Here is a 27,700-nt window from a genome sequence, read left to right on the forward strand (position 1 = left end):
ATTGGAATGTCACCTATCTGGCACTTCAAATGCTGTTACTTGAAATAATTTTTGGATTCAGGCAAACACAGAAGATATCTTGCATCGAAGTTACATGTTTTTTTTACATGGGAGATTAGTTTGTAGGGTACCTGGTGAGACATTTTGTTCCAATTTACTTTTCTAAGTCCCACTAAATTTATTTGGAAAGGTTGTGATTTCTCAGGGAAAGGTGGTTGTGTCTTCACTCTCCTCACTCTCAGTGCACTTGCCTGTTAATTGCTTCAGTAGCAAATGGCTTCTCTTCAGAGTGGGATTCCCACGTCTTTCCCAGAAACAAGGGAACTGATTTGAAGAACCCACTATGGTTTTGTTGCTTATGGTGTGAAATTACCTGAATTTCCCCAACATGTCTGCAAGCAGGATATTACATTGTGGGACGGGAGAGGAAAAGAATTTTTCAGATCTGGGCATAATTATATCTGAGCTTCATGCTCAGAGCTGTCTGCCTGCAAATGCATGGGAAGCTGAAAGAGCCACTTCCAGCAGGAATGCAGACATGGGAAGAAGAGCACTGATAAAGGAGCTACCACTAAAGGAGAGCACTCCTTTACATCAATCTTGAAGCCTTAGATTAGTGGAAGAAATGCTAAGGGTACTCCACTGACAATAAAGGCATATTTAGTTTTGCAAAACATTTAAGTGACTGCTGGCTGTATTTTTCTTTTATTTGCTCTGTTTGCATTTATATACAGACAATTATATTTGCTCTTGCTGTCATGTTGGGTTTGCTACCTCAGTAGATTTTGCCTGCCTGAGCCCCTCTCCGTGTGTAACACTGATTAGTCTCAGTTTTTCCATAAAGTGTTAAATCCATAATGGCAACTGACCATGTTAATTTCCCAAGACAATGTAAGGTCTGCAAGAATGAGCTTGGAAATATTTCATAAATAGTTAATATGGTTTTGTTTTGTTTTTATTTATTTAAAGCAAGTACAACATTTACCGCTTTTTTTTGGTACTAATCTTTTCATGTAGATGTGCTTATAGTGTACTCTGTAAATATGAATGCAGTTTCTCCTTGGTAGGAGAAATCTTTAAGGCCCTAGGAAAATAGTAGTGCTTTCTCCATATCTACATTATACACATCTCTTTAAAGAGCAGAAATGTATGTCTCTATGTTTAAAAAATTAGAAACTGCACAGAAAATTTTCCTGTTGATTTCAACTAGCTAACTGTAATATATATTTATGTTACCACTGGATATGTTCAAAACAGAAAGATGTAACTGGTGTAATATTTGGAAACATAAGGCTTGCATAATTTCATCACTTAATATAGTTATTCCAATAGCCAGTCTGGTTGTCAAGCAGTGTAAGACCTGTATAATTTTTACCTTTCTGCCACACTGTCCCCTTAAACACCAGTGGGAATAATAAATAATGTGAAAAGTAACATCATTCTTCAGAAGAAGACAGCCTTTAACCTTAGACATACAAGTAGAAATACAAGTCAGACTGCATTTTTGTTTCAATCACTTCCCTAGAAACAGATGAAAATGTGTTATAAAGTAAGTATAGAGAGACAGAAAAGTCCCATATGAGCATAAAGAAAAGCTTTGTTAAGAAAGCAGAACATATTTTTTTCAATGCTCATCATATTGAACATATATTTGTTGACCTTTATTATCATGATGTTTCCTTCCCATTTAGGAGATTGTCAACTTCAACTGTCGGAAGCTGGTGGCTACAATGCCTCTTTTTGCAAATGCAGACCCAAATTTTGTGACTGCCATGCTAAGCAAACTGAGATTTGAGGTGTTCCAACCTGGAGATTATATTATCCGAGAAGGGGCTGTGGGTAAGAAGATGTATTTCATTCAACATGGTGTTGCTGGTGTCATCACCAAGTCCAACAAGGAGCTGAAGCTGACAGATGGCTCTTACTTTGGAGGTGAGTAGGAAAAAATGAATGACAGCACTGGAGTGAATGCACTAGAACAAAAAACGTACATAAAAGACAAAAAAAGGTTTCTGAATAAGTTAGCTAAAAGTCATCACAATTCAAAATGCAGTGAAGAGTGTACAAAATATTTCTGAATAAAACATTCATTTGTTGTGAGGACAGCTATTACAAATGCAGAATGACCTTCCAGAATTTTGAAGTTATTTTGAATTAAAATAGCTGTTATTTAACAAGAAAATATTTAAATAAAATATGGTAATTTGCATAGTAATTTTATAGCTTTTAAAAGGTAAAATTGATAGGATTAATCCTTAAAAAAGAATACAATTTTTTGAGCCATAAATCTAAAGGTAAAAATCATAGTAGGAATTGCAAAATTAGCAATGAATAGAAGAGCATTATTTGAATGGGATATTTTGTAATTCATTAATATTTCAAGATGTTATTAGTGCTTTTTCAGTGAATTTTAGCACACATCAATGTTTATCCTTCCAATATATGCTATGAGAACCTGGACTTCCTCTCTGACTACGTAGCTCTCTAACAGATGTACATTAATAAAAATCAGGCATTAATTTTAATCCTAATTAAATTAATCTGGTAATCCTAAGGAAAAATAGTTATTTGCTTAGATGAAGGCATCTGAATATGTATATTTTGATGAAAGCAATTGCTTTTCTTAAATATAATAATTGATTATTTAAAATAGTTGTTCCCTGTGACTGTAAATCATCTTTGTGCAATAGAATAGGTGTCTGCTTCCATACGCAGCAGAAAGGCTGCTTTTCAGAAACTGCTTGAATATTTGTGTGTGTATCACTGCTGCCCATGAGTGTTACATTTAGGGGTCATTGTATTAATTTGTAGTTGAATTCTATGAATGATAGCATAGCTGACCTGAAAGCCTTTCTGAAAATACTCAATTGAAAGCCTAACCAGTGCCATTTAGTTGGTATACAAAAAGGGGAAGCTAAGAAAAGTGAATTGGGCTCAGCGTTTCAATTGGGCTATAGAGTTACTTAACTAATCCCATTTTAGAACAATACACTAAAGCACCTCCTACTGATCTGGCCAGAAGACCTTGTCACTCCGAAGTAGCCTCTGCAAGGTGATTTGTATCACCAGTATTTGTAGAAGTACTTTGGTAAAGAGGTCTTGTGCTTATCCCACAGGATTAAACTGTAGATGCTGAAGACAGGAGATTAAGCATAAAGAAAAGGTAAATGCTGAGGATGAGGAAACAGAGCAACCTTGGTCTTGGTCTCCTCTATGCTTAGTAGTGCCCTAGTTTATGAAAATGAGTTTGCAAGAGCCTGTGTTCTGAATCTGGCCATAATACTCCTCTGAACCAGCAAAGGATCAGAGGAGATTGCACATGAAAGTATTTTACATAACTGTCAGGCTGTTGTTGCAGTGCAGCTATTTAGCTCATCCTGTTCAACTGCTACCTTTCTTAACAGGAATGAAGACAAAAAAAATAAGCTACTTGCAACATCCAGACACTACAGGAACTTACTACACTGCATACCAAAGCACTTTTGCTCATCCAAACTGCAGCTGGGATGAGACAGGTGTTGCAAAAATGGGTTGTAATGCATCCAAAGCCTGCTGGGGCAAACAGAAGGTAGTAGCTGCTGCTGTAGCATGGAGGGGTGAGGAGAGATGAAAAAAGGCAAGTGCTCAGGAAGAGAGAACCTGAGATAGGAAATGTCCCAAGATCAAAAGTGGTGTGGCTCAGCTCAGTGTATTTTGTAGCAAAACACCATATATTGTGAATTTCCAGAAGTGTATTTCCAGCTGGGGACAAGAAAGATCTGTCTTAATCAGAGGAGCTTGGATGCCCTATCCACAGATGTGTTTGAGGCCAGTCTGGACTGGGCCCTGAGCAACCTGATCTAGTGAATGGCATCCCAGACCAAGGCAAAGGCGTTGGAACTAGATGATCCTTAAGGTCCCTTACAACTCAAACCATTCTGATTTTATAATTCTGTGACTGCAGCTGAAAAGAGAGAAACCAAGCTGCAAATCAGATATCTGTGAATTGAAAAGGTTTGGATTGTCAAAGCAGAAAATAAAAAACAGTTCTAAAATTCTCATCTCTCTGGAGAACACCCACTTTCTCTGAAGTGTATATCAAAAAAAAAAAAAAAAAAAAAAAGGAAAAATGTAAAAGCTTCCTGACAAAAGCAGACACAAGGACTATTGCATAGTGATAAACTAATAAACTGGAAGATCAAGGCTGCATTCAAATCCTAAAACCAATAATCCCTTTTTTGCTTAATGGACACAAGAGAAATCTGAAGCTGACACTATGTTTAAGATGGTACTTGTAACAACAGTTACATATGTTATAATGTATAGTTAATGTATAGTTACATGTATAGCTGTCAGGTACGATACAATACATCAACACCTGTGCTCCCAAAAGCAAGTAGAGGGCACACAAGTGACAGGGTGCCATGCCTAAACAGATCCTTTTTCAATTTTTAAATGTCTTATGTTTTGAAAGTTCCTCATCCCAGCTCAGAGATGCTAACTTCTGTCTGTCAGGTATGCCCCAGAGCTGAGTTACCTGGGTACCTTGGCTCTGGAGAGATTTGTAGGCTCACCTGCAGAACAGTAGAGGGTTTCACCAGCATCCTGCCTGGGATTTGGAAAACCGAACTCTTTATATGTATAATACTTCTGTGCTAACAACATTATATCAGGGAAAATAGGTAAAAAAACTTACGAGTAAAAAACAATTGCCCTTAAGTTGTTGGAGAACTGGCAATTAGTGTGAAAGCCGAGACTGAAGAGGAGCCAAAGCAGAATCACAAGTATTTGGGAGTGACTTGAATGGAGTGAATGGAGACTCTTGGAAGAACAAAAGCCTGGCAAACCAAAACTTGCAGTAAAAAAGAGGAAATTCCTTGAGGTTTGAGGACGGATGTTGAACATTTAAATTCTCCTGCTTGATCTTTGTTTTTAATTAAAAACAGGCTTAGATCTGGTTTAATAAGAAACTAGATAAACCTTACAATTGGCTGGTAATTCTTCTCAAAAAGAATATGCCTGGATAACCACCAGTGAAATAGATGAATCAGACTATACCTCCTCTGCTGTACACTTCCTGTTCATTTTTGAGAGACTCGCAAAGTGGTGACAATGGAAAGATCTGGGCTTGGCTGCTGCCTGCTTCCTTCTTCATCTGCACTCACTGGTTTTCTTTTGGGAGGGAAGGAGTAAATACAGTACTGTAACCACAGAGATCTTCTGGTTTATTCCTTGGTATTTCTGTGGGAAGAGCATTCTGTCCCTTGACCTTGATGTGTGTTCATAAATGTAATCTTGAACTTTGTGTGCTGGAGCATTGCTTAGCCCAGCAGTTTGTAGGAAGCTCACTTTCACCCCAATAGGTGTGGTTTTTTTCAGGTAGAAGGACATTATCATCCTACATATCTCCTCCAAGCGCTAGTAGGAATTTGTAAAGCAGTTTCTGATACTACTATCCTCTTACCATTTTGCTGGTATTTGTAGAAAACAGTAACTTTTTACTGCCTCACCTTACAATCCCTGTCCTCACATGGTATGCTCATGTGAATTTTTATAAAAGGGACAGGAATTAGACATGGAAGACATGAAACTAATTTTCACTATACTGTGCAGTTATATAGTCATTTCTACATTAATGAAATTATGTATTTTCACACTTGTCAGTGAAAAATCATGGGATTTTAATACTCTATAGTGGCTTGTACTGGATTTGTTTTTAATTGAACTATATATTTATATATATATATGTGTTTGTTTTGATACATCAGTGGATTTTTTTATGTCCTGCTTCATTTTTTACTCTGTTTTATGATAATTCCCCATTATTAGAAATGGGATTGCTGCCACTATCAACATAGCAGTAGATGCAATTTTTCCTTTTCCAAGTAGAAGAGAAACTTCTCATACTGACAGCTTTCGTATGGGAGGGAATAAGGTTGCCTTCAATAGAAATTACCATAGAATCATAGAAACATAAAATGGCTTGGGTTGAAAGGGATGTTTAACACCATCTAGTTCTGCTCCCCCCACCATGGTCAGGGACACCTCTCACTAGACCAGCTTGCTAAGAGCCCCATCCAAGTGCTTATCCTTGAACACTTCCAGGGATGGGGGCATCCACAACCTCTAGGCAATCTGTGCCAGTGCCTTACCACTCTCACAGAAAAGTATTTTTTCCAAGTATCTAATGTATCTGTTCTGTTTCAGTTTGAAGCCATTTCTCCTTGTCTTTTCACCACATGCTCTTGTAAAAAGTCTCTCTGTCTTGCTCAGAGACTCTGATTAGGCACCAGAGGATCTCAATTAGGTCAACTCTAAGCCTTCTTTTTTCCAGGCTGAAAAAACCAGTTCTCTCAGCCTTGCTTTACAGAAGAGGTGCTCCAGCCTTCTGATCATCTTGGCATCCTCTGGATTTGTTCCAATAGGTCCAAGTCCTTCCTTTCTTGAAGAGCCCAGCTCTGGATGCAGTGCTCCAGGTGGGTCTCAGCAGAGCAGAGCAGAGGGGCAGAACCCCCTCCCTCCCCTGCTGCCCACAGGGCTCTGATGCAGCCCAGGACACATTTGGCTCTCTGGGCTGTGAGTGCCATGGCCAGGGCATGTCCAGCCTCTCACCCACAGCACCCCCAGGTCCTTCTGGGCAGGGCTGCTCTGGGTCTGTTCATGCCCAGCCTGTGCTGACACCAGGGGTGTCCCAAGGTGCAGCACCAGCACTTGGCCTCGTTAAACTTCATGAGATTCCCATGGGTTACTTCTTGTCCAGGTCCCTCTGGATGGCATCCCATCCTTCAGGAGTGGCAACCACACTGCTAAGTTTGGATTCATCAGCAAATTTGCAGAGGGTGCACTAGATTCCTCCATTTATTTAATTAATGAAGACTCTACATAAGACTGGTCCCAGTACAGATCCCTGAGGGACACCACTTGTCACTGATTTCCATCAGGACTCTGAGCCATTGACTAGTACCCTCTGGATGTGACCATACAACCAACTCTTTATCCAAGAAATCATGATCTCCTTCTAGCTGCTTCTGTAGGGCTAGTGACATGTGAATGAAGGTCAGGAAAGAATGAAAGGATGGTGTGGACTATATTAACACATAGGAAAAACTGTAAGGAAGAGTGTGGGAGCAAGATAGATGTAAATAGAGAGGGAACTCTGTGGGTGGGAGCCAGGTTGTGCATGGTGCAAATAAATGGGAGACGCAGCAGCTGACAGTGCAGGGGAACATCCCAATGAGACTTCTGGGAAAGGGAGGAAAACACAAGCAGCAAGCACAGATCTGAACAACCTCCAGAGGCTGGAAAAGAATAGGAAGGTGGTACTATCCCTTGCGGATAGAGAGTTGGAAAACCTGACTGCATGTTTTTAAAGTTAAACTGAATTGAAAGCTTCAGATTGACACACCTGAACTCAGCTTCCTGGGATGGAGAATAGGAATCAGGAGAGAGGTGAAAAATGTAAGCAATTGTATTTTGAGGATGCTGTGATTATGAAATGGTTTTTGTCATTTTGTCCCTGCTCCTGAATAGCTACAGTTTACAATACTGAGAATACAAAGTACACAGCAGTGGATAATGACAGCTTCCCCATTCCTGCTTTCTCTGTCTCTGAATATTTGTCTTTCTCTTTGATATATTGGTAGTTCAAACTCATTTATGATATAATGCCAGTAATAAATGGTAGGAGGGAAATTGCCAGGTTTCAATCCTATTGAACATTTTCCTCTCAGTACCAAGTGATTTGATTAGAAATTGCTCTTCTTGTAACAGGAGGAATTACTGAACAGACTGTGTATTAATTCTTCACTATACATAGAAAATTGGCAAAATGCGAAGATTTTGACATCTTTAGAGATGAAGCACAAGGATATGAGTCTTTTGCTTGTAGAAGAGGTTAGTTGATCAGGGCTTTACAAAGCAGAATTACTAATGTATCTAAAGAGCCTAATACTTACCTAATTTACCTATACCAATACATATTGATAGAAACTGATGTACTACCACTGCTGTGCAAATATTCTGATTTTTGCTGTGGTAAATTGTTTCAGAATCACTCCATAAATATAAGTTGGTAATAAAAAACTCTAATAATTAATCACATCAAACATGCAGTAGTGTAATAGACTAAAGAAATGTTTACTTTAATAAAATAAAATAAGTTGTTTACTGCAACTTCTCCTTCCCTTCTGGAAAGGCCTTTTTGCTCCCTGATACCTTGTGACCCTTCACCTCTCTGCATACCCCTCACCCCAGACTCAGTCAGATGGTGTTCCCATGCACTCAGCTACGTACAGCAGGCTCCTTCTTGGAGAACAAAGTGGAAAAGCAGCTTTTAACCATTGATAATTTGCCTGAGATTGTTACCCCTGCAAACATAAAAGTTTCAAGCTGCCCCAAAGCTATTGCAGAGGACTTTGATGAGCTGGAGTGATTCCATGAGGTCCTGTGCCCCTCCAGCTGCCAGCCCTGTGGAATCAGAGGAGACACTCAGGACAGACAGGTACAGACAGACAGAACAGGACAGGTAGTCCTGGTTCTGATAAGCACCTGCTGAACTGCCTCCATGAACTGGTATCTTACAGCGGGGCTGACATGCCTACAGAGAGGAGAAGAAAGGAGTAAATCCCACACGGCCCAACCAGTAAGGCTCAGCACAGCTAACTCAAAGGAGGATTTCTGGGAACACGTTCAGGACTCTGCTGTTACTTCATTTGCTTTCTCACTGGTGGACAGAGGCCTGATTGTTCACTGTGGTCTCATCCTGCTCTTTTCTGTAGTCACTGGCAAAATTCCTCTCAATCACAAAGGACACAAGATAAGACTGGTCTCCCTGCTATCTTTTCCTTGCTCCATCTGTTTTCCCACCTGTGTTTACACAGGCTTTCCTTCATGCAGCAGCCCAGACATATGTTCCGGGAAATTTAACCCCTTCTTTTCTGTTTTCAACAGATACTGTGTTAGAGCTGAAGGACTTTCAATATTGCTAAGGAAATCCAAACTTAGTGTTTAGGAAGTGCAGATATATTTTTATTAATTAGGTCTGGGGGCCCATGGAGGTTTTGTGAGTTGAAGGAGTTTCCTAATTCCAGTAGGTAATTCTACATTAATTCCTGCTGCCCAATTGCAGATCCTGCTCCCCACTGTTTCTTCCCCCACTGAAAATCCCAATGGTATCATGCCACTTGGAGTCAGGAGATAAATCAGTTTTTAGACTAACTAAAACTCATACTGCTAATTTTATTTTCTGTTTTTTATCCAATTATGTTGAGCATGAAGAAATGAATGTGATTTTTAAAAAAAAAATATTATGATGTATATATATGAGAGTTACTGTGTGTGGATATGAAACTGAACTGGCCTATCACATTGTAGTAAGAGACAAATACATGTTTTATTTTACTTACTCAAAGGCAGATATCACTATCTGTGCTTCATGTCATCATTCATCTAGCAAATCTATCTAGAAACCAGATTCTCATTGCCATCTTCCCAGACAATGTCCCAGAGACATATTATAGCATCTTTTATTTTTTGGTGTATTTTTTAACATGTAGTTCATGGAATACTTTAAATTTTAAATGTTTTATTTTGCTTAAATTATTTAATGCAGTTTTAACATTTACCCTTCTGCACTTGAAATTCTAATAAACTCTATCTTGCATTTGGTTCAGCTTGTAGAAAGCCAATTAGATAGAACTTCTGTGACCTACCTATTATTTATGGAGCTTTTCCCCCTTTCGGAACAGTAACTGTCAGTATATTTTAGACCAGTGCAGTGGAAAACAATACCATGGGAAATGTTGAGTCACTTTGGATTATATTTTGCCACTTATTTTTTTCTGGTTACACTCTAGGTGCTCCCTTTTGATAGAATAATTTAAAAGATTTGCAGTATAATACTGATTATAAATAGAAAAAAGTCTGTTGAAGTACTTTACATATGGACACTATGATATGATATGATATGATATATAATTTTACATTTTGTAAAAATACTGCATATGGATATTCCTTATTCAACGTAGTGGTGGATTAAGTCTTTCAATATTCATTCTATAATCCAGTTAATTATAAGTAGCCCCACTGAGGTGTGATTATTCGTATTCTTAATGGCAGGGACATAATTAAAGACTTTAAGGGAGCAGGATCTCCACATCTCCATGCCAACTCGTTTGTACAACAGTTTGCAGCTGAACAGTATAGAACATTTTTCTAAAAATATTGTCTGCAAGAGGGCCTAAAAGTTAAATGTCTTTCTGGCACAGACTAATCTGCCATTTTGAGGCTACATAATATGCAGTAGTCCTCATAATATTGCATAATTTCTTGTTGACAAGAAATAGGTGTGTTGTTTTTTTCACACTGTATTTTATAAGGAAAATAATAATTAGAAGGACTTCCTGGTATTCAAGTCCAGTCATTTTTTAAAAGGGCAAGAGAATTTTTAGGAAGATAGAATGAAATAACTTACTCTTTTATGCTAAAAGGTAAAGTTGATTTGGGTTTAGGAGTTTAGTTAGCAAACATAAATGTAAATTTAACAGTATTCATAATAACACAAGTAATAGTCTTGCAATCTAAAAGCATAAATAAATTATAATTCTAATACTGCTAATACATTAACAGTATACTTTATTAATTTAAACTTTATATAACTAGCGAGATACAAAATACCACATTGCATGCCTTGGAAATCAAATATGGTCAACATAGATAAGGCAGAAGAAGATTTTCCAAGCATCTTCAATTTCACACAGCAGAACTTTAACTAAATATTTGAGTTTAGATTAAATATTTAATCTAAATATTTAATTCAGACAGTCTCTGATAATTTTTTTAATAATTTAATGGAAAGAAGTACAGTATTTTTATAGCAAATTTTAATTCAAGTTGAATAGTTTAATTTGTAACTTATTGCTTGCTAAACTCAAAATTATAAGAGCATACCACTGAACACGTAAGGAACTAAGTAGCTTTTTTCAATAGGCAATATGCATCTATCTGAGTAAAAGCAGGAGTAAATGAATTACATAAAATCACTTTCAGCCTTTGGCACAGTGAGTACGAAAAAACTTATGCATATTATTTAGATCCTAAGCTTAATTATTATTGTTCTAAGGCATATGAAATTATTATCAGTAAAGCTGTGTGCTTTTACAAGACAATAAATAGATTATCTTAATTGCTCTTTATACAAAGAACACTTTAATAAATTAGAAGAAAAACATATGGATGCTGTGTTATAAATATCATTAATGATAAAATATGCACTTTTATTTCTATTTTATAGAATTGTCTTAAGCTTCTATTCTGTCTTACAGAGATTTCTTAGAAGAATTTGATTGAACACTGGAAAATAGTGAGGATGTAAGAAATGTTCATAAGTGTAAATGTGGCACTCAGTGCCACAGTCTGGCAGAATGGGTGGTGTTCAGTTAAAGGTCAGATTTGATCTCTGAGGTCTTTTCCAACCTCAGTGATTCTGTGTTTCTGTTACTGGCTTTTGTCTGCTCTAGTCATGAAAACTTGGCCTCAGCTATTTTCAGTACCTGCACATGGAAAAAAGCAAAGGGAGGTCAGGATGAAAATATAACATCCCTGCTCAGATAATTTGCCACTTTTTATTAAAATGAGGAACTGTTTTCTTTTAGGTAAGTGGCATTTGGAGCTAGGTAAAGAAAGAAACATACTCTAAGGATTGTTGGCAAACACTAAATAAATATTACTTTTTTTTTAAATAAGTTTTTGTCTATAAATTCTTTTAAAGTTTGAGTCAATTAAATGTAGGCAGTTCTTTTCAAATGAATAATTTTTCCCCAAGTAAATTTTTGCTACCTCTTTTGCTATTGGTACATTAAATTAAATAAAATACCATAAATTAAACAATGAACATACAGAGAGCTCAGGTGTCAGTCTTCAGAGACAGAAAGTTCAAATTAGTAAAAACAGGCAATAAAAATGTCAGCTAAACTAACCTATGTGGTTTTTGTTTGGGGGGTTTCGGGTTTTTTATGTTATTTGTTCAGTTGGATTTTTAATAGGATGACTAATAAGGGCAACAGCTGTCACAAATTACAAATAGATATATTTGAAATAGGTTCAGATAAATAGTTTAAGAAGTGATAAAAGACTATAGATGGGATATTACAGGAGTTGCTTTTAATTCTAATCAGCCATTTTTAGTCCCTCTTCAAAACAAGAACTACTCGGTAATGTATACAGGCTGCTTTATAAACCATCTCCCCTACTGACGAACCCAGATATTTGAAAGCAACTCAACAGACAATTATTGCTCTCATATTTTAAAGGAAGAGGTCATGTAGGCAGTATGTGCTAACTCAAACTAACTTCTCTGCAATTCCATATTTAGTGTAAACATGGTGGCAACAGCTGCAGTTTTTGTATAGCTTCCTTGTGGGCAGTCCAGATTACAAATCTGGCTGTAAAAGGCAGGAGTTACCTCCATTTTCCTTTCTCCTTAAATTCTCTCCCTTGCTGCAGAAATGTTCCTCTTGAGCAGTGACTATCTTTTAGTATTTCTTAAATGTAGGACCCAATTTTTTAGAACACAGATAACTGAAGTTCATTTAATTGTATCAAACTACATTCTGAGTAATTGTAAAGCCTGGTGGTAGTTATTTTAGTAATTATAAATAAAAGCAGCCTATGTCTGGGTTTACCCCTTGTGTACACTAGCAACAATATGCTGAAAGATAAAAAGACCACATTAAAATGAGGAAAAAATATAGATAAATGCATTTCATGTTTTCCAGCGTTTAATAAAGAAAAATGAATCAGATTTGCAGATTCTTATGTTAAAGTAACATGTTCTCATATGAAACAGCTTCTCCCTGTTTTCTGTATTGGAGATGCTTAAGTCAACATGGAACTGAAAAATCAATTTCTGAAAGAATGGGATGCTTAGAAGCTTACTGATTTTTTTTTTTTTTAATTGCTTGAAGTTTATATAGTCCTTTCCAAAAGGGAAAAAGAATCCAGCCATACTCAAATTACGAGTTGTAAATCTGTGAACAGAGTGCCCCATGCTGAATGTCTCTTGCTGTGACTGCCACACAAAGAAGGTGCCCATTAGCCAGTTTCTGCTCAGTGGGCAACTTCAGCTGCTTGAAAGAAGTAAAGAACTATCAATCTTTGTAGATGCCAAGAAGTTGGTGTTATGAAGAGCTATTAGAAAATAAGCATAGCTTAAACATAGTGGTTCTGGGAGGCTTACTCTGAAGTCATACAAGATGGGTGGATGGAAAGAGCACTTGGACATTGAAGTTTTGTCTATGGTAATTTAGTAGCTCATTGCTCTGTATAAAATAAACAATATTCTAATCCACTGTCCTGTTCTCAAAAAACATTACCAAGTCTGTTATACTGACTGACCCAAGCTTTTGAATTGCTTTGATTTTCCATCTTTCTTCTGCTGCTGGAAGTAATCAACCTGAACAGCTGACAACATGCACAGCAACTTATGTGCCCACAACAAGTTCCCTGTTGAGGAACTGAGCCAGTAGTCCTCAGCTGTCTTCAGCTGGAAGGACATCTCACTAGATCCTGTAATGCTTAATCTGACAGATGATGGGAAATCACATAGCTTTGGAAGGGGACAGAAATGCATAAAAACTGCTAGTTGTTCCTAATTGCATTTAATATAGACACTATATAGCTAAAATACTGTTAATTCATTAATTCATTACTACACAAATTTAATTTCTGCACCTAATAAAGTGAACTCGCATCCTTGCAAGACCAAGATGCACATATAATAATTCATTGTATGAATTTTCTGTTTATACAATGTAACATTCTAAACTAAGAAATATGGTCCATGGAGACAGGACTGGTTTGGCGTTCTTCAGTGAACTTGCTAACTACTGGACTCAAAACTTACCTTTAGCAACACAGTTTATTGTTGGTGGGCACATTTTGTCTGCAAGATAACTTTATATTGATATTTTAATTTCTGCAGATTTTAATCTCTAGTCAAATGTTAATGTGGCATATAAGGTTGAGTAATTGCATCTGGAATATGATTTTTATGTAAAATGAACAGATGATGTATACACTCTCACATAAACTGTACTGCTTCTCAGAGTAACAAAGGAATTTTCCTATATAAAAATTTTCTGTATAAAATGGAAACCAGAAATTTTTGCTAGGATGGCACGTAGATACATACCCATCCAGCAAAGACTAAAGAAGAGATCAACATCATATATCCTTGTAATTATAATATGTGATTAATCTCCTCCACATCCATAAACAGCACTTATTTTCTCAAAGAAAAAACTATTTAGGCATCATGTAAAAACAGGGGAGGGGAAAAATTATCAACTACAGTGGCATATCAGTACAGTCCATAAGAACAATGAACCTGGTCTCAGTTGGGATCAAAACTTGATCCTTACAAAAGGCCTATTAATCCTATTCTTTAAAATTTTTCCTGTGAGCTATGTCACTCATTTTACCTCATTCAGATTACCTCACTCATCCTGAAGTCAGCCTTCCTTATTGCTGTCTTTCAGATATGCAAAATTTCCTATGCAGAATGTTTTGTCACATTAATGCAATAATAAAATACAACCTATGCATTCCCTGTTTTATGAGAAACCAATATGGGCAAGCTCCTTTAGAAATTCATGGTGTTCCAAAAATTGAACCTGATCCAGCTTGTGCTGAAATCCTGCCATAGAATCATAGATTGAAAAGACCTTCAGATCATTGAGTCCAACTGTTAACACAGCACTAACAACACCGTCACTCAGCCACATCCCACATATGCGTACAACTGGTATGTTGGTGATTGGCTTTGATTATTATAACTTTCAAAAAAGGTTAGCTTCTCTTTTATCATTGCTTGTTTTAGTTAAGAACCTTCACAGAAGAAAGTACACTGTATTTGAGCCCATTTCCATATTCTTTTGAGGGCTGTATTTTAATGTGGGAAAGACCTGATCCTAGCAGACCACAAATTATGATTTTCACAAATGACTTCATTACATTTGCATTAAACATGGACTGTAAGAACAAATGAATGTTTTTATCATCATTCAGTGCTTTCAAACAGTCACTTTCCATTAGGGCAGTGATTGACATTTGTTTCATAATGTTCCAGGTAACAGTTGTCCACGGAGATTAAGTAATTAAAGTAAAACTCGCATTCAGAATTGAATTAGAGGTTCATTGTAGCCTAATATATAATTTTTAATTGGAATTGAAGACATTCTTTTGTTTGGAAAGACAGTAGTATTTGACACACTGAAAGTGTCAGCATGAAGGCAATGCATTATGCCAAATGTACATGGTAATATTAGTAATATGCTGCCGATATTTTTATGCTAATAGAGAACTTTGTCTGTCCAAACTGTATAAAAATACTCTATGCCTTTTGTGGTTCACTACACACACCTGTGTTATTATTGTATTTCCTAGTCTATTTAAATCAATTGAACATCAAGGAGACCGTAATTTTTAAGGGCACCTGGTGTACTTGATGCCACTAAGGCTCATTTTAAACATATCATGGCTATTTTCATTGCTTTATTCTTTTCATGAAAAACAAACACTTTGGCTTATTTAAATGAACACAAGTGTTTAATGGGAACACATTTCAGTATTCTTGCTCTCTGGTTCAGGCAAGGAAGATTTCATATATTATTTCTTATTATGCTTGAGCGTCTGTCCAAACAAATAGCTGACAGATTAACACATACAATTAGCAAACGCTTTAGTCTTATGAACAGACTACAAATTATGTTATTGATACATATAACAAGGCAATATAGATGATGAGTCAGTGACTATAATACTGTTCTTTTCAGTAGTCAAGAAACACCACTGGAAATGCAGTATATGGGTATTCATTCACAGTATTTTTCCTATAAGAAAACTGTAGTTCATCTTTTGAAGACTATTCAACTGGAGTTGAGAACACAAAGCTGTCCTTGCTTACTGAGCGGGCAGCCTCCACAGCAGCACTCCCTGACCAGTTTCTGGGCACTGGGACATTTGTCATATCTTTTCTGACCCACTGTTTATTGTATTATCTAACTAGTAGGATTACAGATACTAAAAGCCTTCCAGACATTTATTTTTCAACCAGAAGCTGTGGGTTGACAGAGTCTGCACATCACAGTTTTCATTGATTTCTTCCTTCACCTTACTTGACAAAAAATAATAGAAGATGAAAGAAGAAGAAAAAAATTAGTTCTATTTGTTACAGTAGTATCCATGAATTCTACAGTCCCATTGTCCAGTGATGAAACCCAACATTATCTCTTATGGCTTCTTCCCATCTTTCTGACGTAATCTACAGTACAGTGGTCAAGATTATTAATGATAAAAACTATACTTTCTCTAATTTTTTTCTGCACTCTTGAGAATGATGGGGATTTAGGAGACACTTTTTTGGGAGGGGGAAAATTTTATGCTTTTTAAATTCAAGTATTTTTTGAGAGTAGCAGAAGACACCTAATATGTCATTTGCAGCAATTTTAATTGAAGATAGCTGAAAATCAAGAGGTGATCATTAGCCACACAGACTTTCCAGACAGTATTCTCTGAATTCAACCATGTATTGTAAAACTTTATTCTTTGTGAGACCTAAAGAATATCTTAGGAAATGGAACAGGTATTGACTGCATTTAACTGCTCCCTTTGGGCAAAATGTCCTTCTCTTGTAACTAAAATGCAGTGGGTTCAATCTAAGGAGAAGAGGTCAGGCTAAGCTAAGAGTAAGAAAAGGAAAGGACTGACTTCTGTTATACCTGGCTGGTTCTTTACAGTAAACTGTCACTATTTCATGGGCATTAAGTTTTGTAAGGGACTTCAGGTCAAGTCTCTTACCAGTATTCTCTATAAATTCTTTACTCTCCCAGTAGTCTCTATAAATTCTTCCCAAAGCTGTTGGGGTTTAAGTACATTCTGTGCTAGTATTGGTCCAATGTTGATTTACTTTGATTTAGTCACTGTAATTTAAGCATCTTATCCCCTATGCCTTCAGGTTAGGTAGCATGTGAAAATTCCTCCACAAGAAGTATGAGACAAAAAATAAAACCAAGGTTCTTCATATTCTAGATTAATAAAATATATATTTATTGAAGACATACAGCGAAAAACCCCCAAACCAAGGACTAAGTTGGTACTTCATAGAATTGAAGTCTTCCACAGAATTATTTATTATTTGGTTTTACACACTTGAAAATGGTAGTTAGATTGAAATTGAGCATATAATGGACAAACAGCAAGATAGAAGACAGTTTCCTACTTTTGCATTTAAATACAAGCTACGAACTCGCAGCTTTGACTGCTAGAACTGAGTAGGAAAACTTACCTCTCTCTACCCTGAATGTGCTAAAGAATTCTTGGTATTTCTAAGTGTGTTCATAGTCCCCGGTTTGAAAATGGGATCAACTCAAGCACTACTTTTTGCAAATGACTTTCTAATTTTCTGTATTTTATTCTAAATACATAAATACTTTACCCCAAATGTTTTGCTGTTACAAGCCTCAGACACTGACACTGGACTCTATGCAGTTACCCTAATACTCTGGGTTGGAGAATTAGAAGTCAAAAGTTTGGGGCTTTTTCTTCAGACTCTGCATATAGCTTAAGTTTCCACTGATCCATAATAACAGTTTCCACTGTTCCTGTTGCAGGCACTTGCAGAGAAAGGCTACTAGACTAATCATATGAACTCCATTTTTTAATCTAATGAGAATAAAGATAAAAATTTTAAGTTTTCTCTCCCAAAGTTCTAGGACATAAACACCAAGGAAACAGAAGGCACGTTCATGTTGCAAGTTTTTTCTCAGAACAGCTCTTATATTCAAGTATTATTGCATCATTATATCATGTATTGCATTAGTTTTATAAATCTGGTGAATGATTAAAGGGATTGGTCCTCTATGGCAGCTGTATATTTAAAAGAAAATCAATAGAATCACTTGGGTTAATCAAAGTCATCAAGCTGTGTTTGACAGCTGATGGATCATTTCTTAGAACTTGAAGCACTATTTTAAAAAGCCTTGATAGAGTTCATATGGAGAAAACCTATAGGCAGGGCTCTTAAAGGACATAAATTATTTTTTCAGAGTACCAAAAATAGAATCAAATACCTTCAGAATTGTCCCTGCAACCTTATGTAAACAGAAATAGAAAAATTGCTGCTGAGTACTAAATTATTACTTGTTAGCATGGAGTCAATTCCTAAGTTTAAAGTTTCAAAGGGTTCAGTAACTTCTGTTTTCAGTGTGTGCTGAATTTTTCTCTCCCCAGAGATCTGCCTTTTGACCAAGGGCCGTCGAACTGCCAGTGTACGAGCAGACACGTACTGTCGCCTGTACTCCCTCTCAGTGGACAACTTCAACGAGGTCCTGGAAGAGTACCCCATGATGAGAAGAGCCTTTGAAACGGTGGCAATCGATAGACTTGACAGGATAGGTATATATTTCATTTTGTTGCATATGATTATTCTTAAAATCCTTCTGCATTTTCTTTCCTTTGAGCTGCATGATAAAATACCCCTCTTTAAAAGTTTTCTTCTGTTATGCTGCAGTAAATGTTTTCTTGATCTATAAATAACACATGTGTGCAGACAAGAATTTTGCAATCTCACTTTTAAATAATAAAAACCACCCAGTTTTAGAAAGCTCTTGTACTCCTCTGAGGATTATTTTTCATACTTTAATTATCACTAGTATTATTTATTAATCCTGTAGATTTCTTTTGCTGCCTTCAGCACTTGATAGGATTTATGCTGTGTCATGAGCAGTAGATGACATTTTCTTAAATAAATTGCTTAGAGATGACATCTATAATGCTGGGAAGAGCTGAAGCCTCTCAGCACTCACAAACCCGTTGTTTGTTGAAGTGAATTAATCCTTTGCAGCAGGGCTCTCATTTTCCTCACAACATGGGCACTGCTAGCCTTGGTGGCTGCACACTGGCACCGCTCAGATCTGCCTGCAATCAGAAAAGCAATCCAGTAATATGCAAGTGGAAGGCTGAAAGGTATGGCAGATTATCAGAACAATAGGTGTAAACTTGCTGTTCCAGTATTTGGGACCTCCCAACAGGACATACTAGGCAAAGCATAAAGTTTCCGATCAGAAGAATTGTACTCTGATAATTATTACTGACACTGATTTTAAAACACAGCTGTAAAAAAAACAAAAAGCAACAGCAAACTTATCCTGTTTGGTGGTGCTTCCTCAACAAAAATTCAAGAATTCAGTTTGAGGATTTCTCCATATCAACTCAATGCATAAAACCCATACAATTTGTCTCGCAAGACTCTCTGGAAATGCAGTCCAACTCTAAGTAATATGTGCTTGCAAACTATTAGCAGTAAACCTCCTGTTCTTGGAGCAGCAATCCCATCTGAAGTGCAGTGTTTTATGGGAAAAAAGCCCAAAACCAACAAAAAAAGAGCAGTTGAGTGTTGTTGTGTTCCTGAGCAGCTGATGACTCAGACAGAATAGCGTCTACATCTTATAGACACTCTGAGCCATCAGACATCAGGTCACAGTGTACAGCAGTCTTCACTGTGGAGGCAGGTGTCATATTATCCATGAGTTCATATTAGTTCACAAACCCTTAAAAGCACTGGTTGCTGATGCCTAGTAACTAGTTCCCAGAAACGTACTAAATGGCAGGTGTACTTTTATGTAACTGTTTAGCGGAAATTCAGCCAGTTTTGCAACGAGAAAGACGATGCAGATGCAGAGCACGATGACTTTTTCTGACAGTAGCTCAGGAAATTACAGTTCTTACATGTAATTGTAGTAATAACAGTAAACTGCAGGTGAAGAGGCAGAGAAAGGTCAGGTGTGTCGGACTGCGGCGCTGCTCGAAGGCCCGCGGTGCGGAGAGGGCCGTGGGGAGCTGCGGCCGTGCCAGCGCGGCACAGCCCCCTCCTGCCGTGGGCTGCCGGCCGAGCCGTGCCCGCTCAGCCCCCCGGGGCCTGCTGAGGCTTTTACAGCAGACAGTCCTCAGCGATGGTTGCTGAAACACAAAGCCAGAGAGGGGCTCTGCCCCGCCGCCTCGGGCTCACTAACTCTTCTCCCTCTCTGTGAAGGTAAGAAGAACTCGATCCTGCTGCAGAAGTTCCAGAAGGACCTCAACACCGGCGTTTTCAACAACCAAGAGAACGAGATCTTGAAGCAGATCGTGAAGCACGACAGGGAGATGGTGCAGACCATCGCCCCGGTGAGCCTGCAGCAGATGCCAGCCCTCAATTCCAGCACCTCGGCCTCGTCGTCCCGCGGCAGGACGCAGTCCCCTCCCGTGTACACCAGCAGCAGCCTCTCTCACACCAACCTGCACTCGCCCTCGCCCAGCACGCAGCCGCCCCAGCAGGCTGTCATCCTGTCGCCCTGCTCCTACACCACGGCCGTCTGCAGCCCGCCGGTACAGAGCCCGCTGGCCGGCCGAACTTTCCAGTACGCCTCTCCGACCGCCTCGCAGCTCTCCCTCATGCAGCAGCAGCAGCAGCAGCAGCCGCAGGCGGCGCAGCAGCCGCCGGGAGCCCCGCAGAAGAACGAAGTTCACAAGAGCACCCAGGCCCTCCACAACACCAACCTGACGCGGGAGGTGCGGCCGCTCTCCGCCTCGCAGCCCTCCCTGCCCCACGAGATCTCCACCCTGATCGCCAGGCCTCACCCCACCGTGGGGGAGTCCCTCGCGTCCCTCCCGCAGCCCGCCCCGGGCCCCGGCGTGCCCCCGGCCGGCCGGGCCTCCGTGCCCCAGCGGGTCTCGCTGTTCCGGCAGATGTCCTCGGGAGCCATCCCCCCGAACCGCGGGGCCGCGCCGCCCGCGGCGCCGCTGCAAAGGGATTCTTCCACAGTCTTAAGCACAGAGCCCGAGGGAGACAAACCGCGGTTCGCCTCAAACTTATGATCCCTGGTGACTGTGAGCAACAGACTGGCAACAAACCGAGCACCATCCCCCGAACTGTTTTAGCCTGTTTCCTAACGTGCCCCAGCAGTCTACTATGAGAAAAATAATTTAGACAGCTTTGCCCTATGTAACGAATGTAAAGGTTTTATATATATATATATCTGAATATATATATATATAAGCAATTAAAATGCTTGTTTGAGTTCATGTCTTCCTTTTTGCAACCATTACAGAAGATTAAATCTAGCGCTAATATTACTTATTTTTGATGTGTTGACATTAAAATCAGCCAAACAGATTTCTCTGTTTATGAGATTGGCTGTTTTCATGGGGAAATTGTCAACACACCTACAAACTTCAAACAAGTATATTTAAAAAAAAAAAAAAAAAAAAAAAAAAACATCAATTTAACTAACACATAGCACTGACTGAGTGATATTCTGAAACCTTTGTTACTTCATTGATTGCATATATGTTGTTAATTTCTCATGAAGAATTCAGTTGTTATTTCACATTGCACTTCATATGTTAGCACCATCCATTGGAATTTAGATTGGAAAAGAATTATGTTGCAAACACCTGCATTGCAAAGGGAGGTACTAGCCCTCCTCTGGATGGGTTGTAACCTCATGGCATGGCAACCCTTCTGTTGTCTAAGAGAACTTGGGTGGACTTTGATCTTCACACTGCTAAAGACTTTTCAAAGACTAAATATTGCCGTTGTAAATAACTTTTTAGACCCGAGCAAAAATAGCTACTGTGTGGTGTACCATTGCAAGGTCTTTGTTTAGGAATTTAGGTTCCGCTTTCACTTCAAAATTTACAGTTTTAAAATTTGTTAAAGCTAAGTGCAACACAACTGTTAAATTGTAATGCAATGGCTTAAAACCTACAGTGTTACTTTTACATGCAATGTTTTATGCAAAATTGTACGCTTGATCCTGCAAACTGCTTGTACTTCACCAATACCATCACTTTTCTTCTTCTTGCCCTCAATAGCATCTGAGAATATTCCATGCATGCTTTGAAAAAAAAAAGACAATAAAAATAGGTTTGGTCAGTAGGAAAAGGCTTTATGGTATCTTAGAAAATAATAACCATTCATTAATTGTGTCTACCTTAAAATTCCTATAATGCTGACTTTGAATCTCTGGTTTAAGTCTAGAAGTGAGGTTTTTCATTTAAAGGATTATTTGTAAACCACAGCTTGATTTAGACTTTCAGGTGCTTTCTGTGTCTTCACTGTAGTTTTGTAGTTGACTGTGGTGTTAATTTACAAAAATAAATATAATATAGCATCAAGTCTGTCTGGAAATGCACGATTTGCTCTGTGTATATTGTAATTAAATGGTTAGTATATCCTAAGGCATGTAGTGTCAAACATAGCCCATAGGTATGAGGTTTATTATTTTTTATGTCTTCAAAACAGAAAGGAAATGGTGACAGAAAGCAGGGTTAAAGCATACTGTTTTGTGAACATTTTGTTTTGTTTGCTCAAACCTTCACGTTATCTTATCCACAAAAAAATAGAAAAAAAAAATTCGTAATCGTTTGTGCCTGATTTGTCACATTAAATAGAGATTGAAACTAAATGTGTCATAATTTTAACTCACTGAAGAATCAGCATTATGGATATGATACAAGCATATATTCTGTTCCTTAAAACCCAGCTGACTCTGTTAAGGAAGTGGATGCAAAGGAGTTCTTCTCTTCCCATCAAAGCTGAGTTTAATGATGCATGGAAAAATTAAATAACATCACAAACTACGTAATGCAGTGAATCCAGATGTACTTGAGAGCCAAGTAAATACTCTAAAGCTAATAGAGCTTGAACCCATGCTGCCTGTTATACCTTTTACTAAAGTGGTACATCAAATAAAATTTTAAATTTTAAATTTTTTTTTTTTTTTTTTTTTTTTTTTTTTTTTTTTTTTGCTGACTCACATTCACCAGTAAAGATCGATGTAATTAACCCACTAACATGCTGCTGCCATTAATTTAAGTGACCTGGAGTGGAAATGGGGAAATGATTGTTTAAAAAAAGTGTCTCAAACATTATGGATACGCTGCAAGACCATTTATTTATGAGTACAATACCCCTTATATTATTTTAATGCTAACAAATTCTGTCAGTTAATTAAGATCATATACTGATCTTGAAAACTGTTTAAGGTTTACATTTAATAGGAGAAATGGGGTTAGTAGCAAAATATTTTTATATATATTTTTATTTTATTTTAAGCACTATGAAGAAATATTAATTCACATGGTCTTTCAGTGAAACCATAAATAATTTTTAATGACTTTGTAATAGAGTGGACAATATCTAGGATTTGTATGTTAATTAAAAAAAATGGTACAGGGTATAAAATTATATACGTATATATATATATGTATGTATGAATGTATATATACTTAGATTAAGAAACAAATGACTCACATTCCTGTAATATAAAGGTCCATTGCTAGTTTCAGAAGTGACCTATTTTCTCTGTACATAAGTAGGCCCATAAGTATGAAATCTCACATCTGTACAAGATGAAATGTATTCATGAAAAAGGTTGGATCTTACTGCTGCTGGGAAGACTATAGATCTGGTTCTTACAATAATTGTATGATCAGGGATGAGATAGATTTTTTTTGTCTTTGCTCAAAGCCATAAATAAACAAATATAAAAGATTATTAATAAATTGAAGAAAATATCTAAAAAAATAAAACCATGATTTTTTTCTTTTTCCTTCCAATATCTGTGTAACTGAGCAAGTTTTGCTTTACCGTAAAAGAACAACTGTTTGCTTATCTCTTTTCTTTATTCTGAGCCCAGAAGTGGTATGCACTAAGTGTGGGGAGGTGGAGAAAAAGCTGCCTGAGAATTCTTTGCATTCCTGAAATACGAAGGCTTAGAAATTCAAGGATACTACCTGATTTACACAAACATTTCCTAAGGTGTGTTTCCTCTGCAGAGGAGAGAAATTCATTTCCCCAAAAAACTGTCATGTAAGCTATTGCCACTACACAGAAATACAATATGAGTACAAATATTTGAGAGTTAATCTTGTTTTTATATATTAAATATCCTGGAGGAAAATAGAAAATAATTGTTAGTGGCACTTAAGGAAATTGTATTCTATCATATATTCACTTTATCTCACTGTGTGTGCCAATCCCAGATGATGTACCTCTGAACTTGTGTATAAGAGTTGAGATTTCAAGGCACCATTGACATGGAAGTAATGTTCATTAATCACATTTTAGGTCATTGTAAATTAAGAAGCACAGTCTGTTCAAGTCAATAGCACATTGTGTGTTTTACCTTACCTTCAGTAGGATAAATATAATTCTAAATTGATAAACTGATTTTAAGCAAGCTTGAGCAGTTGTATTTTAAATTTGCACTGTAGAGTGTATTGTGAATTCCTTTCACTAATATTTTTTCTTTTTTTTACTTTGCATTGCTAGGATACAGTTCTATTCCAATGGTAGGCAATGAAATTATTTTCAAAAATACCAGCATTGAACCAGAAGAATATTGTTAAGCAGCAAAATCCAATTCTCCTGTCTACATCTGAGCACTTTACAGAGTATACATTGCTGTCTGGTCCAGTCTTATTTCATACATGTTTGTGTCCAGAACCAAACAAAACAAAGGGTTGTTTTTAAGTGGAATTTCATATTACTACATATGATATTGACATGTATTTAAACACTAATTTATTTATTTTTAGAATCTCTCAATTTTTAATATCTCTATCTACCTCAGCCTACTTCCTACCTTACCTTGGACTGGAACCAAAGTAAAATTTATTCTAAATAGCAAACTTTCATACCTCGATGCATTAAGATGTCATTAAGAGTTAAGTTTAATAGTTCTGTTTTCAAAATTTGAGTTCTCACACTAACTTCAGTATTTCTATGCATGTGCATTTTTTTCTACTGTATAAGTACATTGTTCAGTGAAGAAAAAAGCATTTTATTTTAAAAATAAGATGTTAAACTTTTAAATTAATCTGAAATTCAGCTGCTCTGGGAATACTCACTGACAGCAATTCCTGCTGTTCAAAAGTCCTCTGGTCACACAAAAAAATTGCTACAATATAGGAATGGAAAAAGTTTCTTTACAAATCATAGGTCTGAGCTACAAGGATTATTTGAACACTATTAGAATTGAATGTGCAAATTTATTTCTTTAGTGATTTGGCCTTTCCTCTCCTTACTATTTTTTTTTCTTTTTAATTTTAATCAGGGAACTGTAAGAGCGTTAATATTGCCATAGACTATGTCCTAACAGAAATATATGCTGTGAATTTCGAATGTATAGTTTTCCCCAACAATCAGTACCCAGTGCTTGCATACTTAGCACGGTGAATCATCTTCTTGATCACCTTAACATCACAAAATCTGAGGTGTTCTGTGGGTGGTACACTGAATATGACCACTATTCATGCTTAAAAACCTTTTCTTCAGAAAGCCATTATGTTCAGTCTGTTTCCTGTTTTGTCACTGCAGTGTAGAGGTTTTAAGTAGAGATCAGGTTTTGAAGTTAAAAAAATTCCTGTGTATCAGAGGACAATAACTGCAGCTCTCAGTTTTCATGTAAGCATTTTGGGTTGCTAGGCAAGACCATTCTTGAATTGGATTTTTTATTTTTTTCAAAGTCAACATTAATAACGAGGTTGATATGTTTGTTACACCAAATGTACAGTGTGTATTTTTGAGGAGAGGCCTGCAGTGTTTTATAGCATTTAATTTTTTCTAAATGCTGGAAGATTTACCTCCAATTATATTCATTCCTCTAGTTCAGCCAAGAGGCAGTAATGTGAGCAGCAACTGTTGCCAGGTCATTGTCCACTGTAACAGGAAATCTAGGTAGAGCAAGATGGACAGCAGTAACCAGAAATATTCCTAAGTATGAACCAGACTGATCAATTCACATCTGAACCTCATATGATAAAGTAGATTATATTGCAATTGCAGACTTTGCTTTTTAAAAATCTGCTAGTCAATACCTATTTTGTCTGTAATTTGTCTTCATCCTCTGCTACGTCGTCTTGGCAACAGAAGTATGTACCAATATTTGCAGACAGTGCATATCAACTGTATTTCAGTTTAGCTGATACCTGCCTGTTAAATACCAAAAAATATTAAGAAATCTGGGGTTTTAAAAAAATCTGACCCCCCCCCCAAAAAAAAAAAAAGAAAGCCAAAAAACAACCAGACATGATAAAGAAAATGCATGTGTGCATTTTACCAACTGGTATTACGCTAATGCCCTCCATCAGGAAGGACTTGAGTACATTCACTGAATCACTTGGACCTTTTATGTTATATCACAGATAATGGTGCTCTTTGCAGAAATGGTGAATGCCATGGAAAGATTCTGGAGAATGGTTTTGACATCTCCTTTGTTTTCCTCAGTAGCAAGAAGTTGTTCATCAGATCCACCAGACAAATAAGAATACAGATGGTGTAGTTCAAGGCTGTTGCTTTTGTTCATGTCTTTTTTGCAAGACAAAAAGATGCAGACACAATTCAGAGCTGCTAGTGAAAAACCTTGACTGAATTAATGCACACAGAGAAATTATAGAGCATATGGTAGTCTTAGCACATAACACCAGAAAACAAGCTTTTAGACCATGAATAAAAAAATTTTTTGTTCACCACTGCATACATGAGTTAAGGTGCTGTGTGTCCCTAAGTACTGTATGTGGGTTAGATCAAAGATAACCTCCAAGCCAGAAAGTCAGAAACTGTGTCTTTAGGCTTTTAATCTTCCATTTTATTTGTACACATTTAAATATCCCAGAATAACAAATCCAAACACAACAACAAAAAAAGGACATTACAAATCCCTAAGGTTTTGATCCTCTGATAAATAACCATTCCAACTGGTTTTCTGTTTTCTGTGAGAGCTGCATTAATCATAATGAAAGTATCTCACATATGCCATCTCCTAGATTTGGAGTTTTAGAAGAGGAATACTGTAATTTGGTGTTTTCTTGTGCAGGTCTATGGCAGTGAAGTGTTCTGTAAGAGGAGACATGTTTTTAACTGGTCTTCTGTCATTGTTTTAACAGCTTGCTAAGAAAAAGAAAGTTGGCATTGCTAATAAGTGGCAATAACTGACATATCTGGGGTAAACTTCCATAGTGTAGGCAGTGTTATTACAGCAGACAACACTGAGCACAGAGCACCATATGTCATGGTCCTGGTTACAATGGCTATTTCAAGTCCATGATTTTTAATGAGGTCATGTATTGTTTATTGCTGCCCTCTGCTTGGGTCACTTTTTGCTATTATCCTGTCCCTAATATTCCTGTGAAAGACAGACATGCTAATATCTGGAACATACACAAATTGTTCTGTCTTCTAGAATAGTTTTTTCATCATTTCAGCTGTGATAGGTGAAAAAAAATTGCATCAAGTGGAATAATTGTTCTCTAGGGTGTTTTTTTTCTCATGTATTTGGAGAAGGTTCTCAGTGGTAATGTGAAATACTGATGTCATTGCCCAAGCACAATGAAAAGAGCAAAAGTGACAATAACAATGAGTAGATGAAAGGCAAAGAGAATTGCCAGAGGCAGAAAAAAAATTATTTCCTTGAAATAAGGCATTTGTGTTGAGATTCCCTGAAGGACCTGAAAGGGATAGGGGAGGAAAGATGACAACATGTCATGTCCTATTTAAGGCTGCCAAGCAGCTCTGTCATGAGGGTAGCGATAAAGCAGGAGGAACAGGAGAAATCAACCTTTCTTATTTCTGCCAAAAATACTGGACTTCTTTTAGGTAATTTATTTTGATCATTTTGAATAATGA

At 37.2% G+C, this 27,700-nt stretch overlaps 1 protein-coding gene across 1 annotated transcript in view; it reads left to right on the plus strand.

Moving 5' to 3' along the window:
- HCN1 (hyperpolarization activated cyclic nucleotide gated potassium channel 1) overlaps window positions 1-20,959 on the plus strand; it is a 192,124-nt gene extending 171,165 nt beyond the window's left edge. Inside the window, exons 6-8 of the mRNA XM_005532409.2 lie at window positions 1,692-1,932; window positions 18,265-18,429; window positions 20,066-20,959. Coding sequence (XP_005532466.2) covers window positions 1,692-1,932; window positions 18,265-18,429; window positions 20,066-20,886 — 1,227 coding nt within the window. The 3' untranslated portion in view covers window positions 20,887-20,959. The remainder of the gene's footprint in view (window positions 1-1,691; window positions 1,933-18,264; window positions 18,430-20,065) is intronic.
- The last annotated feature ends 6,741 nt before the right edge of the window (window positions 20,960-27,700 follow it).

This window comes from Pseudopodoces humilis, chromosome 4 (assembly GCF_049639895.1).
Source record: "Pseudopodoces humilis isolate 2021_Gansu_Grassland_sample_001 chromosome 4, ASM4963989v1, whole genome shotgun sequence".
Taxonomy (NCBI): domain Eukaryota; kingdom Metazoa; phylum Chordata; class Aves; order Passeriformes; family Paridae; genus Pseudopodoces; species Pseudopodoces humilis.